The 18,170-nt window shown below is 34.3% G+C and overlaps 1 protein-coding gene across 16 annotated transcripts in view; it reads left to right on the top strand.

Annotated features, from left to right (window-relative positions):
* The window catches only part of MGA (MGA, MAX dimerization protein), a 129,816-nt gene that overhangs the window by 57,721 nt on the left and 53,925 nt on the right, over positions 1-18,170 (top strand). For 11 of the 16 annotated variants that reach the window (XM_015595921.2, XM_015595923.2, XM_025038874.1 and 8 more), the window contains exons 2-5: positions 5,003-6,129; positions 15,077-16,022; positions 16,778-16,856; positions 16,975-17,070. In XM_015595921.2, the coding sequence (XP_015451407.1) occupies positions 5,069-6,129; positions 15,077-16,022; positions 16,778-16,856; positions 16,975-17,070 (2,182 nt within the window). In that variant the 5' untranslated portion in view covers positions 5,003-5,068. Of the gene's footprint in view, positions 1-4,203; positions 4,447-5,002; positions 6,130-15,076; positions 16,023-16,777; positions 16,857-16,974; positions 17,071-18,170 lie in introns of those variants that run through there. The other 5 variants (XM_025038877.1, XM_025038876.1, XM_015595920.2 and 2 more) reach the window with 4 other exon arrangements.

The raw sequence follows: 18,170 nt of genomic DNA, 5'->3' as shown, positions 1-18,170 counted from the left end.
AATGCGACTGGATCCCGCCGAGCGATCCGTGGGTTCCGGCCGGCGGCACGTGATCTGTCCGGACTCCTCTTCCCCGGAAGAGCTTTCCTTGCGGCATTTTTTCACGTGGTTCTTGGCCAGCTAGCCTCTGCAGTTGAAAAGAGGTGATTGTGGGACCTTAATAGTCGACGGCGACTGCTCCTTCCTGGGACTGGCAGGCGGCCTTTTAGTTTTTAGTATGGGATCAGCGTTAGTGCTTCTTGCCACCGTAGCGTTCTGTTTTCCAGCAGTTGTGTGGATTGAGTTCACTTAACAGAAAACACATGCTTAGGAGTTGAGGAAATTCAGTGCCCTGGGTACCTTGCCATGATTACTTCAAGGCAGGGCGGCTGTTCATTTGTACCATAAAAGTTAGTTCTTCAAATTTTTGTGTAACTACTAAGGACCTGAGAACTTGCTAACCCCAAGTTGTAGTTATAGTTAAGGTACCATTCCTAGGAGTAAAAAGTGCCTCTGAAGCCAACATTAACGAATAGTATTTGGGGAGAGAAGAGAAGAAAGCGTACTATCTTAGGCAAATGCAATTCTGTGCCTTAAAACCTAAAGCATTAGAGACAATATTTTGAAATTTACCTTATTAAGGTTGTGGTGATGATAAAATGTTCAGGATATTGTCTGATCCGAAGTAAGTGCTTACTAATAGACAACAAGTACCATTTATTCAATTTTTAAAGTTAATCTAATGATTAAAAACTTGCACATGGTTTTATTGTCTTTGCCACCCTTTGCTATCGTATTTTCTGATTATATCCAAAATCTATTCTTAAGATTTTTAAATGTGCGAGCCCATTGTAAATTCAAGTGAATTTGTTCTCTCAGATTTTTTCAGGAATGTAATTTAATCATACTCTTGTGGTGAATGATCAAATTAAGGAACAAACTAACATCTTGGTGCCTACAATACTGTAATGCATTTGTTGCATGAAAGGTTATGGTTATTTTTAGCAACTTTGGAAGCATTCAGAATGGATTGACCAGCATTTGAATATTTTGTGTTTTTAAAGCAGTAGTATTGATTTGGAATTTTGATTTGATGTGTTTTTTTTTTTTTTTTGCAATACATGAATCACTGAATTAGATAACTATATAGTAACCTAAATTGTGTATTTTGTAAGTTGTGTGAGGGTCACCGCTTTAGTAAACATTTCCCAAGGAGGTCATTGGTGAAAAGACATTTAGAATAGGGACTATGAAATTGTAACATTTATTTTAATGGAACTTGCCACATTACTTACCTGAAAACAATCTTCGTGAAAGTGTCTCTCTGTCTCCTGTGACATTTTCAGAATGTTGCTTATATATATTTTCCATTCTCAACGAAACTTATTTCTTTGATTCATTATTATAGTTATGCAGATAAATGCTAGCTTCTGAAGAGCTGAACTGTGATTTTTTTGGGATGTTAAATTATATAGATGTACAAAAACTGTGATCTTCCGTAAAGCTTTTAGAGAGCCAAATGCAAAGTATTTTTAGAATCTTACTGGAAGGAGTTTTGTTTCTTCATGAGTGACCTAGCTCTTCTAAAGGATATTTAGTTTTTGTAATTAAAGTTGTCTTAGACTTTAGAATGGTATTGTGTGTCTGAAACAGCTTAATTTGCTGAATTGACTATCTTTTGATTAGAAAAGCTAACATAGTATCCTAAAAGCATATCTATATGCTTATAGCGAAGTGGAATCTGTGCGTAAAGATTGATATGGAATAAGAATTCAATTCCTTGTTCCTAGAAGGTATGGGTCAAGATAGAGGTTTTTTGGGTCATAAATTAGGTCTTTGGTTTTATGCATGTTGATCATTTCATGGAATAACATGATTGGAGGATTCTTAATAAAAAGACCTTACACAAATCATAAGTTTGAAAGTTTTAACTTTTTTTGTCTTTATACACATTTTTCATTTAAATTAGATACCTGTGTAGAGTTCAAATAGGGCAGTCTGACTTTTCTGCACTTAATTATTTAGGCAAAAGGAAAAATTTGAAATGTGTATATATAAAATTAGCATAAAATTTACTTCAGTGCAGTCCATAGCACTAAACGATTTCTGACAGTTGAACTTTTGACATTTCACGGATTAATTTTTAAGGTTTTTAAAGCATTGGTTAGAACTTCTTTGCCTTAATTTTATCTGTAATGATCTGAAAACCAAGCTTTTACTATCGTAGAAGATAATTTTAAAGAATTCTGTATCCTTTAAGTTATTTGTAGGTTTGGAATAGCCAAAAATTTTTTCCAGGTAGTTCTTTGCCACCATAGTCATATTTAAATACACTTGAGAATATAGCATGATTGCTCACAAAAATGGTGATTTGTAACAAAACTTTGAACTTCACGGACTAAATACAGTTTTAGAAGTTTGCATTGAGTTATTTGGAGTAACTGGTTTTTGTGTTTTCTAAGCTTTACTGTTTTTACAGAGTTACTTTATTTGTGACCTAAATCTGTTTAAATTTTGTTTTATGAATATCTGATAGGTGTTGTCTAAACTCTTTAGTTTTAGGAAACCAGTACATTTAATCGTCTTAAGCCTGAGGCGGCTTTTGAAAAGAATCTCCCTAAATTTTATCTCTTAAAAATACACTCCAAATCAGAGGAGTGATTCTTTTTTCACCTTTCTTGGGGCATTAGTATTTTAGTATTAGGAAGTGGGTTTCTCTTTCTGTATTTAACCATAATAGGAAACGATAGCCAACCTTTCTGAAGTCTTGATTTTTAGAAAACCTGTATCTGTTATCCTCAGGCTAGAGAATATTTTAAGTTTTGGGGGGGCGAGAGAGAGAGAGAGAGAGAGAGAGAGAGAGAGAGAGAGAGAGAGAGCGCGCGAGCGCGAGCGCGAGCGCACGCAAGTTCTGTAGAAAGATCAATTTAGACCAGGTGCTTTTGCTGCTTGTCAGTAGCTCTGATAAAACGTAAAATTAGACTTAATTAAAATGAGGAGCACCAATAAGTGGCTAAAATTTGATTAATCAAAGTTACTGACCCACTTACAAAGGAGTACTAATGTAGCATCTTTTTTGTGTAAAGGTTGATTGGAGGTGATAGCTTTACATCTTGTAGAAGATTTAGGTAATTTGGCACATAAGCTCAGATGTGCTAAACAATCTGAGATTTCTTTATAACTTTTTATTGAGATATAATTCACATAGCATAAAATTCACCATTTTAATAGATACACTTCAGTGGTTTTTAGTTTCTGAACCCCATGTCCATTAGCAGTTACGCCTCTCTCCTTATTCCCTGGCAACCACTAATTTATTTTCTGTCTCTATAGATTTGCCTAATTCTGGACATTTCGTGTAAGTGGAATATTACAATATATGTGTTGTTTTTTGTTATAACTTCTAAATATTTTTGTTTAACTATTTTTCGAATGGGTTGTATGTCCAAAAGAAAAATTTTAGAAAGTGTCAGTATGTATTTTCCCAGTCACCTGGTTTTCCCTCGATATAGCCAGTACCGGCAGTTCCTTTTCTATCTTTAAAGTCTGTGTCAAGCAAATAGATACATACTCTTTTCTTCGGCTTTTTTTGTTTGTTTGTTTTTTACTTTATGGAGAAGGGTAGCATAATCTAGAACAACTCTTTTTTGAACACTTTGCCCTTAATATATCTTGTAGATAATTTTGTGTGGGTCCATAAAGTTCATTCATTTTTAATAGCCGCAGAATATTACACTCTGTGGATGTACCACCGTTAATTTAACCAGTCTACGTTGATGGACTTTTTCTCCAATCTTTTGCTGTTATAAATGGAATGCAGGGAATAATCTGTATCATTTTATCAGGAATGTGTGCCCACGTGTGTATTTAAGATAAAGTCCTAGAGGAACTGCTGTTCCATAGGATATACTTATTTGTACTTTTGATATTTTTATGTTGTCCTTTATTACATATAGAGACTCTGTCATCTTATACTCTCAGCAGCTGGTTAGATGTGTGTATGCTGGTTTTTTTTTATCCCTACCAAACTTCGATTTTTGCCAGTCTGTAAGGTCAAAAACAGTATCTTTGGATGGTTTTAATTTGTATTTCTCATATGCTAAGACTATACATTTTCATAGCCATTTGCTCTTCCTCCTTTTGCCCATTTTTCTATTAGATTTTTCGTCTCAATTGGTTGGAACCCTTTTTATATTAGGGAATTGAGTTCTTTATGATAATAAGTTGCAAATACCTTTTCCCTGGTAGCCATTTATTTTTAATTTTGTTTGGAGTTTTGGCGAGATTTAAAAAATTTACATGATGTTGAATTTATCAAAGGTCTTGTGTTTTTATCAGAAAGTTTTCTCAGGATTTAAGAATTAAAAAGTTACAGTGAGGAATGGGGGAGGAATTTAAATGTTTGATCCTTAACGGAATTTTGTTCAATATAAGGTCTGAAGTATGGAGCCAACTGTTTCTTTCCCAGTAAGTTCCAGTAATTTGTCATGGTTTCTTTAAATGTATGTACTATCAAGTTAAGGTAGCATTTTACTTTTTATGAACCCATGCCAATACCATAATGAAGAGTAAATTATGTACAGTGATAACATGGAAATTTGTTTATTTTTACTTATACCAGGAGAAGTTGATATGTAACAATTCATAATTCTGGCAAATTTATAAAAGTGTTAGGATTGTTTTTAAATGTAAATAATCTTCCAATTTAATCTCCTAAAAACAATTTACATAGTTTTTCTAAAACAAATAAGTATTTTTTATTTTTATGCGAGATTATAGTATTTATAGTGAGTTATTGGAGGGCTGGGATATGAGCGATTTAATTAGATTAAATGGAACTTTAAAATGATGATTAAATATTCTAGAGTGACTATCCTTACAGTGATTGTGAGAAAGGTAGAAGCAACATTTTAGAAGAATTTAGTAATATATTTTGGGGATAACATAATCAATCTTATACTTTTGTAAAAATAAATATTCACTTAATTGAAGGTTTTTTTTTTTTTTCCTGTTTGTTCTTTAGGCTGGAAGGCCATTGTGACTATGTGGTGACTACAGTTATTTTACTACTGAGTTTCCCACTGGAATCATGGAGGAGAAACAGCAAATTATTTTGGCTAATCAAGATGGTGGGACAGTGGCAGGAGCAGCACCTACCTTCTTTGTCATTCTAAAACAGCCAGGAAATGGCAAAACTGATCAAGGAATTCTGGTTACTAATAGAGATGCCTGTGCTTTGGCTAGCAGTGTGTCATCACCAGGAAAATCTAAAGGGAAGATTTGCCTTCCAGCTGATTGTACTGTGGGAGGAATCACTGTCACCTTGGATAACAATAGTATGTGGAATGAGTTCTATCATCGAAGCACAGAGATGATTCTGACCAAGCAGGGAAGACGCATGTTTCCATACTGTCGTTATTGGATAACAGGTTTAGATTCAAATATGAAGTATATCCTTGTCATGGATATATCTCCTGTGGATAACCATCGTTATAAGTGGAATGGTCGCTGGTGGGAACCCAGTGGGAAGGCTGAGCCCCATGTTTTGGGGAGGGTTTTTATTCATCCAGAATCTCCTTCTACAGGTCATTATTGGATGCATCAACCTGTATCTTTCTATAAACTCAAACTTACCAACAATACACTAGACCAAGAAGGGCATATCATCTTGCACTCTATGCATCGTTACCTGCCAAGGCTTCATTTGGTACCTGCAGAAAAGGCTACGGAAGTGATACAATTAAATGGCCCTGGTGTCCACACTTTTACCTTCCCACAGACTGAATTCTTTGCAGTAACAGCATATCAGAACATTCAGATTACCCAGCTGAAAATAGATTACAATCCATTTGCTAAAGGGTTCCGGGATGATGGGCTGAATAGTAAGCCCCAGAGAGATGGAAAGCAAAAGAACATCTCTGACCAAGAAGGGAATAGTATTACTAGTTCTCCTGGTCAGCGGGTCCGTCTTATAGAAGGTGAGGGGTCAGAGATACAGCTAACTGATTCGGATCCTTTATCTAGGGGTCATGAAACATCAGGCAAAGGTTTGGAGAAGCCTTCCCTTAATATAAATCGAGACTTCCTTGGTTTCATGGATATTGCTTCATCACTTGAAGTTCCACAGTTGAAGCAAGAGGTTTCTGAAAGGTAGGTAACAATTTTTCTGTTCTTGGGGATAAGAAAGATTTTGGATTTAATATATTGGTTGTGTGGACTGCTGACTTTAGACATTGATAAATGTAAGCCGCTAAAAAAGCAGCTCATTTTTCTGTAATGAATATCAGTTGGGTTCAGGGTTCAGAATTGTTGGCAAATTAGATGATTTATCAGAATGAGGATCTTTCATTCATTAAATTTAGAATTTTGTTAATCATGCGTTACTGTTTCTTGGTTATACGTAGACAACTCTATTAATTGAGGAAAAGAAAAGAAATGACCCCCAAGAAATGTCATAAGTGACATGAAATTTATCCAAATGAGGCACAGAAAGGATTCAAAGTAAACTTATTTATAGCTAATAGTTAAGAATTTACTGCCCTATGAGCATCCTAATCCATGAATTGCCTGGCAAAAAAAAAAAAGGCTGACGGTTATTACATTTTAAAATAGCATGATATACTGTTGTCTTTTTAATTTGATCTTGCATTATTTATTATTTTTTTAATCAGAGACTTTTTAGAGCAATTTTAGTTTCACAGCAAACTTTGCAAAATTAAGAGGAAGGTAGATTTCTCATAAACCTTCTGCTTCCATATGTACAATCTCCTCCATTGTCAAGATCTCCCATTAGTTTGGTACATTTGTTAGAATTGATGAACCTGCATTTATACATCATAATCACCCCAAGTCCACATAGTAGTACCTTAGAGTTTACTATTTTTGTTGTACCTTCTGTAGTTTGGACTGATGTATAATGACGTATCCATCAGTCCATCCATACATACCTTACAGAGTATTTTCATTGCACTAAAAATCCTCTGTGTTCTGCCTGTTAATCTACTACCTTTCTCCCCACCCTCTGGCAACCTCTGATCTTTCTATTGTCTCCATAGCTTTGCCTTGTCCAGAATGTCATACACTTGGAATCATACAGTATGTAGCCTTTTCATATTGGCTTCTTTCACTTAGTAATACATATGTAAGTTTCTGTTATGTCTTTATATGGCTTGGTAGCACATTTCTTTTTAGTGCGGGGTAATATTCCATTGTCCAGATGTATCAGTTTATCTGTTTACCTACTGAAGGACATCTTTTTTTTTTTTAAATTTATTTATTTAAATTAGTTTCAGGTATACAATACATTGGTTAGACATCTATGTAGTTCATAAAACGATCCCCCCAATTGCTTCCTCCCTCCCCTGGTCTTCCACCTAGCCATCATATTAATGCTAACTGCATTCCCTCTGCTGTGCTCCCTATTCCTTGCCCAACTATCACCTAATTTGTACTTCTTTAACCCTTCACCCTATTCTCCCATCCTCCCAACCCCCTTCCCTTCTGTCTGTCACCAAATTTTAGGACATCTTGGTTGCTTCCAAGTTTTGGCAAGTATGTTAAAAACTTCCTTCCTTGTCCCAGTTTTCAGTTCATTTGGATTGATAATAGCCATCTAATGTGTATGAAATGGTATCAGTGTGGTTTTGATTTGTATTTCTCTAATGAGTAGTGATGTTGAGCATCTTTTCATGTGCTTATTGGTCATTTGTCCATCTTTTTTGGAAAAAGGTCTGCTCAGGTCTTTTGCCCATTAAATTTTTTTTGTTTTTGCCGAGTTATGGGAGTTCTTCATGTGTTCTGGTTATTAATACATTATTAAATAAATTACTTGAAAATACTTTTCCCATTCTATAAGGGAAATACTTTTCCCATTCTACTATCATTGACCAATGATAGTATTCTTCGTTGCATAAAAACAAAAGTTTTTAATTTCGACGAAGTATAATTTTTCTATTTTTTCTTCCGTTGCTTGTGCTTTTGGTGTTCTACTTAAGGAACCATCAGCAAATCTAAGGTGATAAAGAGTTTCCCTTGTGTTTTCTCCTAAGAGTTATATATTAGCTTTTAAACTTGATCCATTTTGGAAAGGGTCTTAGTTTACTCTTTTGCACGTATATCCAGTTTTTCCATCACCATTCGTCAAAAAAAATGTCCTTATTAAATGATCTTGGCACTCTTGTCAAAAATCAGTTAACCATAAATTTGAGGGTTTATTTCTGGGCTCTGTATTCTATTGGCCTGTATGTCTGTTCTTAAGCTGGTATTACAGTGTTTTTTATTATCGTAGCTTTATTATATTAATTTGAAATTGAGAAGTGTGCGTGCCAACTCTTTCCTACTTTTCAAGATTGTTTTGGTTATTTGGGATCCCTTGAAATTCCATATGAGTTTTAGTATCATCTTTTATACTTCTGCAAAAAGCACCTTTGGGAATTTGATAAGGATTGCACTGAATCTATATTGCTTTGGTTAGTGTTTTTACCGTAACAGTACTATGCTTTCCAGTTCATGAACATGGGATATCTTGTCATCTACAAATAGCGATAGCTTTACTTCTTTTTCCAATTTGAAATGCATATTTCTTTTTCTTGCCTAATTGCTTTAGCTATAATTTCCAGTACTATGTTGAATAGAAGTGAAAGTGGGAGCATCTTGGTTTTAATTTGCATTTTCTAATGATTAGTAATGTTGAACACTTTTTTATATATTTATTGACCATTGGGACTGCTTAGGTGATTCATATATGTGAGTGTCTGTTCTTTGACACTATTTTTTCCCCCCAGTTCAGTTTGTCTACCCTTAGGCCAAAACCACATTGTTTTAATTAGTATAACTTTGTAATGGTAACTTCTTAACTTTTAGATTCCACCTATATGGTCCTACCCTATTTCATTTCTGGGGTAAGGCCTTTTACTAAAATTAGTCATTACTGGTTCTTACCTACTTTGATATATTATTATTTGGTTTCTTGATTGTATTCAGTTTATTACTGATTGTTGCAATGTCCTTTCCTCTAATTTTGCCCTTGTCAAGCTTTTAATTTTTTGAAAGAAAATTGGACATTGTTACCACTCTTTAATTCTTCAGGTCTACCTATTGCCTTTAAATTAAAAAACAAACAAACAAAACAAAAAACCACAAAACTTTAAAAATAGTACTATTCTGTTTCAATGCCAACTGACATATATTCTATTTCAGTTCTGACACTTAACTCAGAGTAGGTGTTAGACTCCACGATTTTAAAGGAAAGGTCTCTGAGAAGACTACCCCTATCTACTTCAGACACCATTCAGAAAGTCCACACCTGGACTTCTCACCAAGTAGCTACAAATATAAGAGTTCCATGAACCCTCTCAGGTTCACTCATTCACTAACATGACTCACAGAACTCAGGAAAGCACTATATTTAGAACAGTTTTGTTATAAAGATTAGGACCAGCCAAATGAAGAGACATGTTGGGCAAGGTCAGGAGAGTCTCAAATGTAGAGCTTCGGTGCCTTCTCCCCAGGGGACACATAAGATGTGTCACCCTCCTGGCATATCCATGTATTCACCAGCCAAGAAACTTCATTGAGTTTTAGTGTTCAGAGTTTTAGTTGGAGTTTTGTTAAGTAGGTTTAGTTGATTAAATCACTGACCAGGTGACTGAATTGTCTCCACCCTCCCTCTCCTTTCCTGAAGGTTAGGCTATCTTAAAGTCCCAATCCTCTAATCATGGAGTTGGTTTTTTAGTGACCATCGCCATTATGAAGCTATCTCCAGGCTGACTGTGGATCACCTCATTAGCATAATCTTAGGTATGATCCATTGGGCTTATGAATGAGAAAGATACTTCTGTCACTCAGGAATTTCAAAGAGTTTTAAAAACTCTGCCAGGAACCCTGGAGAAGGGCCAGATAAATTCGTTATTATACAATAAATACATATACATAATTTAAAGTCTAAATAAAACTGCATGATGAAAATAATACTCCCTTGCTTCATTCCTCTTCACTTCTAATTTTTTTCTTAAAGGAAATTTGTTGATTTCCACTTTCAGTCGTTTCTCATGATATTTGCCTGAAACTAATGATCAATTTTACATGTTAACCGAGTCCTTCAGTATAGTTATCACAGAAATAAATATCCATTTTTTAATGTTATATCAATGTTCTATACTGTTGAGCCAAGTAATATACCGTAAACATTTTCTCATATATATAACTTTACTTTTCCATAATTATTGTTATATTTTTTCTTGGTTTTCTATATACCTGCTACTAATTCTTCTCAAATACTTTAATTAAACTTGAAATCTGACTTCATTCGCACACATACACTTACACACTCATCTAATCAAATTAAATTTTTTTGTTTTCTCTGAATAATTCCTTAACTTGCTCTTTATCCTCCTTTGCCAATCTGAACTGCCTTCTTGGGATTTCACTTTGCTGTCATCCTGCTAACTCTGTTTTAGCTTTTTCTTATGTAGGTCTGCCTATTTCCTGTATTTTAAGCTGTCTTTCTTGCTGTGTGTGTATATGTGTGTTTTGTCAAGTACATCTTTCAGTAATTTCTACAGAAAGGATTTATGGGACCTAGAATCACTTCTGATGAAAATAGTAGTCTCCTGCCTCACCTGTCTCAACCCCTAAATTTTTTCTTGCATGTTGAAAACTAGTTTTATTATGCCATCATACTTAGTAAATTATTTGGTTAGGTATAGAGTTCTAAGCTGAAAATATGTTGGGTGTTCAGTTTCCTATTGAGAATTTGATGCCACTTTGATGCCTGATCATTTGAAGGCTCTTAAGATCTTTTGTTGATCCTTCATATTAATGAAATTTTATAAATGATGAACCAAGGTGTGGTTCTTCTCATCATTGTCTTGTGTTTTTTCAATCAAGAAATTGATATTCTTTGGCTCTAGGAACATTTTCAGTATTCTAGTTTTTTTACTTTTATTTTTCTCTTTTTTTGAAGCTCCTTATAGTTGGATGTTTTATCTCCTGGATTATTTTATAAATCAATCTTTTATTTTCTGTTGTTTTTGCTCTACTTTATGTTGAAATTTCATTGATTTAGCTTCTAACTTACTGAAATTTTTATTATAGCTATCAGATTTCAGTTTCCAAGAGTTCCTCTATTTTCTTTTGCACACTACATTCCTTTTTTCCAGTAGATTTCCTTTTTCTGTTAATCTAGTAAGCACCAGTTTCATGTAAGGTTTTGGGAGGCTGGAAAGTCCAAGATAATGGTTTTGGCAGGGTTCATTTTCTGTCGAGAGCTCTTATCCTGGTTTGGAGGCTGCTACCTTTTAGCTGTGTCCTCACGTAGAGGTGGAGAGATTCCCTACCTATGTGATCTCATTTACACTTATTTACCTCCTCAAGACCCTATCTACATGTACTGTCACATTGATGGTTAAGGGCTTCAGCATATGAATTTGGGAGGGACACAGTTCCGTTCGTAGCAGCAGTATAGAGATTATAATATGCATCTTTAATCACTCAAGTAGAATCGCATTAATATTATATAACAGTTCTTGAAGAACTAATAACTTATATAGCTCATATCCTTCTGTGTGATAAACCCCCAAAACATTATTTGTTTTAAACAGTCAGTAGTCATTTAAGGAACATAGTTTTTTATATTTACTCATATATTTACTTTTACTTGTTTTTTTTTTTTTTTTTTTAATTTGTTTCTGGATCCGTTTTCATATTGGTTCATTTCCTGTCCAAAAATCTTCCTTTAGTATTTTTTAACTTTTAAAAAATTGAGATGTAACTCAGTGCCATAAAATTCATCTTTTTAAAGTATATAGTTCATAACCAGTATTACCCCAATAAACAGTAAAAAAAATAATAAAGTATATAGTTCAGTGGTTTTTAGTATATTCACAGAATTATACAGCCACGACCACAGTTATTTTTAGAACCCAAAACCCGGGTTCTCTCCTAGTCACTGTGCATTTTCCCTTAGCTACTCTTCAACCCCACCTCAATCATACATAACCACCAGTCTCCTTTTTGTCTCTGTGGATTTCCCTATTCTGTACATTTTGTATAAATAGAATTATGTAATATGTCATCTTTGGTGCTTGGTTTCTCTTATCGTATGTTTTAAAGGTTCATTCATGTTGTAGCATGTATCTACTTCATTCCTTTTATTGCTGAATAATATTTTATTATGTGGATAATACCACATTTTGTCTGTTCATCACTTGATAGACGTTAAAGGGGTTTCCGCTTTTTGGCTATTATGAATAATGTTGCCATGAACATTTGGTTACAGATTTTTGTGAGGAAAGTTTTGGGTAGTGATAAGCCTATTCTTTCCCCACTGAATTAATTGTATTGTCACCCTTGGCAATTGAAAATCAGTTGATAAAAATGTGGGCATAAAAAAAAATATGGGCATTTATTACTGGACTCTGAATTCTGTTTAGTTCTGTATATTAAGCCTTATGCCAGTATAACACTTTTAATTACTGTAGCATTGAAGTAAGTTTTGAAATTGGAAAGTATGAATCCTCAGAGAACTTCTTTTTAATCTTTCAAGATTTTTGGGGGGTTATTTTTGGGTCTCTTGCATTTCTTAATGTAGGATCAACTTGTCACTTTCCACAAAAATCTAAGGTGGGTTTTGATAGAGATTGCATTGAATCTGTAGATTACTTTCAGAGAGTATTGCTGTCTTAACCAAATATTAAGTCTTTTAATATGTAAACATGGGGTATTTGTCCTTGTATTTAGGTTTTCTTTAATTTCTTTCAACAATGTTTTGTAGTTTTCTGTGTGCAAATCTTATACTTCTTTAGTTCAGTTTATTCCTAAGTATTCTTGTTGATGTTATTACAAATAGAATTGTTTTTTCTATTTTATTTTTGACTTTTAATTATAGTATATAGAAATACAATTTTTGTGTATGTATAGATTTTAGATCTTGCACTCTTGCCAATTCTTTTATTAGTTTCAGTAGTTTTTTTCGTAGAGTCCTTATAATTTTCTGTATACGATTTCACATCATCAGTGAGTGGAGAATTTTACTTCTTCCTTTTCAGTCTGGGTGTCTTCTGTTTATTTGCTTATCACCTTCCTAGAACCTTTTGTACAATTGAGTAGAAGTGGTGACAGCTAACATTCTTGTCTTGTTTCTGATCTTAGGAGGTAGTATCTCTTTTAAGTCTGAATTCTCTCAGCTGTCTGAAAATACCTTCAGTTTTGAAGGCTTCTTTTGATAGAACTAGAACATTAGGTTAACTCTTTCAATACTTTGTGATGGCTGTCATTCTATTGTCTTCTGGCTCACATTATTTCTAATGAGTAGTCATTCTGTTGTTCTCATTGTCCTCCCAACCCCACCCCCACCACCGCTGCTTACAAGGTTTTTCTCTGGATCTTTAATTTTCAGTACCTTGATCTTTATATGCCCAGGTATGATTTTCTTCGTATTTGTTCTCCTTTGTGTTTGCTGAACTTCTTGGATCTGTGGGTTCAAATTTCACTTTGGAATATTTTGGTTTATTTTCTCTTTAAATGTTTCTCCTTTCTCCTGCCTTTTTGTAAATACAGTTACTAGTATGTTAGATCATTTGATGTTGACCCATAGATCTCTGACAGGCTTTCTATTTTTTTTTCCCCTCTGTCCTTCAGTCTAGGTGTTTTACTTTAATAAATTTCAGCTCACCTTGCATTTTGATGTGTTAAGGGTAGGATTGGACTCCTCTCTGGCAGGACCTTGGGATCTAAGCGCTGGGCGAGTACCAGTTCTCTGTTTTCAGGCCAGCCTTGCTGTATCATTGTTGCTTATTCTACAGAAGTCTCCTGGAGAGTAATTGGTGGGAGCGAAGACTAGTTTTCTGTTGGGAGTTCTCCAGATTCTAGTGTGCTCATACTCAGGCATTAAAATTTTAACTGATATCTCTGTGTCTTAGTAAAGATCTTTTGCCTATAGTTGCTTTTTACTCTGTTCACTTGCTTTAGGCATTGTAAATGCTACTCAGGGTTGAAAGCAGTAGCAATCTTTGGTCACCTAGAGAAGGCTGGTTTCTCTCTGGGATTCATTTAATTTAGATTTGTGTCTAGAAGTCTTTAATGGCTTTAAAGAAAAATAGGGTTTTTAATTTATCTAGTGTTTTCTCATTGTTAGGGCAAAAGTGATGGTCTTTGTGATCTGCCACATTCTAACTGGAAGTGAAAGTCCTCCATCGAAGGATTTTTGAGTAAGGTCAAGATCTTAAGTTGTACAAGAAACAAGTCATTACACATTAATGTAATGGTTACTTGTGCATATTTGAGATAAATGAAAGTTTTACAAACTAACTTTAATTGGGTTAGTGAGTAGTTCTGACATATCCTCAAGATACATTAGTACAGTTTATATTCTTTTAATGGATAATTGAGAGGATGGGGAAGCTAAAAAATATGATTTTGTTTTTTGAAGAATTATAAACACTGAATCTACCTGAGTCATATGTACTTGCCTTCAGTTACTCTACTTTTTGTTTTGGAAGAATGAATGGTAGATTTTTTTATACTGAAAGTGACTTTCAGTTTTTAAGTTGAAAAATCACTTGGCAACAACATTGTGAATATACTAAAAAACTACTACTGGGTTGTACATTTTTAAATGGTTAAAGTGTTATGTTTTATGTTACATGAATTTTGTCTTAATTTTAAAAAAAAGGAAAAAATAAGACAGTTTTGAATAGGCCCTTCCCAGTGTTTATTGCAATTCTCAATTGTAATTGACATTTGTTTGCTTTCCTTGGCAGTTGTTAATCAGTACGTAGGTTTCTAGAGTTTGATTTTGGATCAGTGCCAGCTGTTTCACAATTAAGTTTGTTTGAAAAATACGTGTTGTATCTTGCTTTTTGATTTCGTGGTAAGACTCACTTATGAAAACTTTATATATTTTTTGTGAGACATTGACAACATGTAAAAGTGGTATTAATAAACTGCTTTTGAGATTCTTGTTATACAGAGTGTTTCTTGAGGAAAAACTCATAAAATCTGATGTGTCACTTGGTTTCCAAAAAAACTTTTTTTTCCTCTTGAATCTTATTTATGGAAAGTTCTGTCCTTTTTAACCCTCTTTCTACTGTCCCTCCAGACTTGTTGCCAGCAATTTTGAAGACGACTCCCATGTAGTATCACCATTAGATCCAAATGGAAACTTCAATGTTGTCATTAAAGAGGAGCCTCTAGATGATTACGAGTATGAACTTGGTGAGTTCCCAGAAGGGGTCACTGTGAAACAGGAAGAAGAGACAGATGAGGAAACAGATGTATACTCAAACAGTGATGATGATCCTATACTAGAGAAACAGCTAAAGAGGCACAATAAAGTTGATAACCTAGAAGCTGACTATTCTTCTAAATGGCTACCAAATAGCCCATCAGGTGTTGCTAAAGCTAAAATGTTCAAATTAGATGCTGGAAAGATGCCAGTAGTCTATCTGGAGCCCTGTGCTGTCACCAAAAGTACAGTGAAGATTTCTGAGCTCCCTGATAACATGCTTTCCACATCTCGGAAGGATAAATCTTTGTTGACAGAATTTGACTATTTGCCTGCATACATTGAAAATTCCAACGAGACTGGCTTCTGCTTAGGCAAGGAATCAGAGAATGGTCTTAGAAAACATTCACCAGATCTCAGAGTGGTACAAAAATACCCCTTACTTAAAGAACCTCAGTGGAAATATGCTGATATCTCTGACAGCATTAACACAGAAAGAATACTTGATAGTTCAAAGAGTTCAGCTGGGGACTCATTTTTAGGAAGAGAGGACTTGGGCCGAAAGAGAACAACTATACTTAAGATTTCAACAGCATCCAAGAATATGAATGCTATTCAGAATGCCCATCCAAATATCACTGGAAAAAGAGGAAGGCCACGAAAATTGAAACTCTCTAAGGCAGGGAGACCACCTAAAAACACAGGAAGATCTTTAACTTCTACAAGGAACACTCCTATGGGCCCTGGGAGTACCTTTCCAGATGTGAAGCCTGATCTGGAAGACGTGGATGGTGTTCTCTTTGTTTCCTTTGAATCAAAGGTAAGATTGTTATTTCAGTATTGTTCCTAAGGCCAAATAGTCATTCTTGAATGATATACTAGCTGATAACTAACTTTGAATCTAGTTTTTATGAATGCATCCATTATGTGAGGGTGTGTGTGTGGGGAGCTGAGTGTTTGGTTTAGTTAACAGGCATCACTTAAGATATTTCATTTGAACTTAAAAAATTGTTTGCTTCGATCCAAGTTCATAATTTTTTTTTTGCATTATGTAGCTGAAATTTTAAAAATCTTCAGATCTTATTGGAATTCTCTTTATTATAGACTTTAAAAAGGCATAAATACATGAAGCAAAAACAGAGTACCATTGGAGAAACAAATATTAAATCTTATTACTTATGCTCTCTTACTCATTGATAGTTTGGTTTACTCCAGTTCTTCAATTGGATTATTTTTCTTTTAGACTTTTATAAAAGCCTAGTTTTTAGTTCTGAATTGGCTGCGCAGAGGTGGGATTCTTTCTACCTGGTCTTTTCTATCCTCCTTGTTAATTGCTGAGTAAGCGGTCTTAGGCTTTTAAGAAATCATGCAAATTGCATAAATACAGTTTTAGATCAGTTAGCTGATTATATTCAGATTTTTTGCTTTCCTTTTTTCTCTTCTGATTATTAAAGTGATGTTAATGTAGAACATTTAGAAAACATCAAAAGTATAAAAAAGAAAAGAAATGCTCCTGGTTTATTTTTAATCTTTTTAGAAATGATGTGAGCTACATTTTTTTTTTTTTAAATATAGGAAGCTCTAGATATTCATGCAGTGGATGGGACAACAGAAGAACCCTCTAGTCTTCAGGCATCAACCACAAATGACCCAGGTATTATGTAATGATATAAAAAGAGATTTTGAGGTTTGGCTCTAGAAATGAAAGATACAATGTTTATTCTTCTGTACTGTATACTAACTTATTTTATCATTGTTTGTTTTCTGAGTAGGTTGCAGAGCAAGAATTTCCCAATTGGAAAAGGAATTGATAGAAGATTTGAAGGCCTTGCGGCACAAGCAGGTGATACATCCTGGTCTTCAAGAAGGTAATAGTCTCTAAAGAATATATATACACACAAGCCAATTTAAAAAATCTTTTTTTTCTCTTCTCCTTTTCCACTTTTTCCCCTTACCCACTTCCTTTTTCTCCTTCCTCCCTTTTCTGTTTTACCTCTTTTCCTCCATCTTTGATTTCATTTCTCTCAGTGCCTCTCAGCTTGCATTTTTCTCTTCTCTCCATTGCTAATTTTCCCTCTTAAAAACATGTCTAGATCTTTTTTACCTTAAGAGAAACTCTATTCTGAAGATAGTGTCTTATCTTGGTGAAGCACAATACCTTATGCATTTAAAAAGTTTTTCTCTTTTCTTCTCTTTCTTATAACACAGTGTCGATCCCCCCCCACCCCCTCCACCCCGCCATTTCTCATCTTTTAAATTTTGATTACTTTTGTTTCTGTGGCTTTTTTGGGGGGGGGTGGGCATGGGGATGGAATGGTTCTACGTAGTCTTACACAGTAATTAATATATTTAGATGTGTAAATAGAAAAGAGTTTTATCATTTTGTGGCTATAAACATTTTATATTATGCATTACTTGAGAGTTAATTTAAAATTATCAGTATTTTGTTGTAATAGATTATCTTGACCTTGATTACATTGCTTAATCCTTGTTTCTGAAATAGCGAAATCTACCATACTTATTACTGTCATAGTAACTACAGATTTTCTCATTTGTACTGTAAATAAAAGATTGTAAACTGTTCCAATTTTTAGTTTCTTACATCTTTGATTTTAACTGTGCTTCTTTGAGTAGTTTGAGTTTTTTGACTTAGTCAATTTTCCTTTCAGAAGACTCTGATTTACATTGTATAGTAGGTCATTTTTATGAGAGTCAAAGCATTATATGCTAACAGAAGGTTTATTTATAAAATGATAGTTCAGTTTCTAAATCAGATGGTAATGCTTGAAGAACTTTTGCTTTAATATGAGACCACTTGTGTTGGACAGTGTGATAAGTGTGCAGGTCTCAATTCAAATGATAAGGATTGGGTACTGTGGATTGTAATGGACAGTCTCAGTCACATATTAGTCTTGCTGAAATAACAGTTGCTGTTATATATTGTCAGCTTTCACTTCTGCTATTTTAT

The sequence above is a fragment of the Pteropus alecto genome, unplaced genomic scaffold (genome assembly GCF_000325575.1).
Source record: "Pteropus alecto unplaced genomic scaffold, ASM32557v1 scaffold86, whole genome shotgun sequence".
NCBI lineage: Eukaryota > Metazoa > Chordata > Mammalia > Chiroptera > Pteropodidae > Pteropus > Pteropus alecto.
The sequence above is the reverse complement of the archived record's forward strand: the minus strand, read 5'-3'. Positions and strand labels throughout refer to the sequence as shown.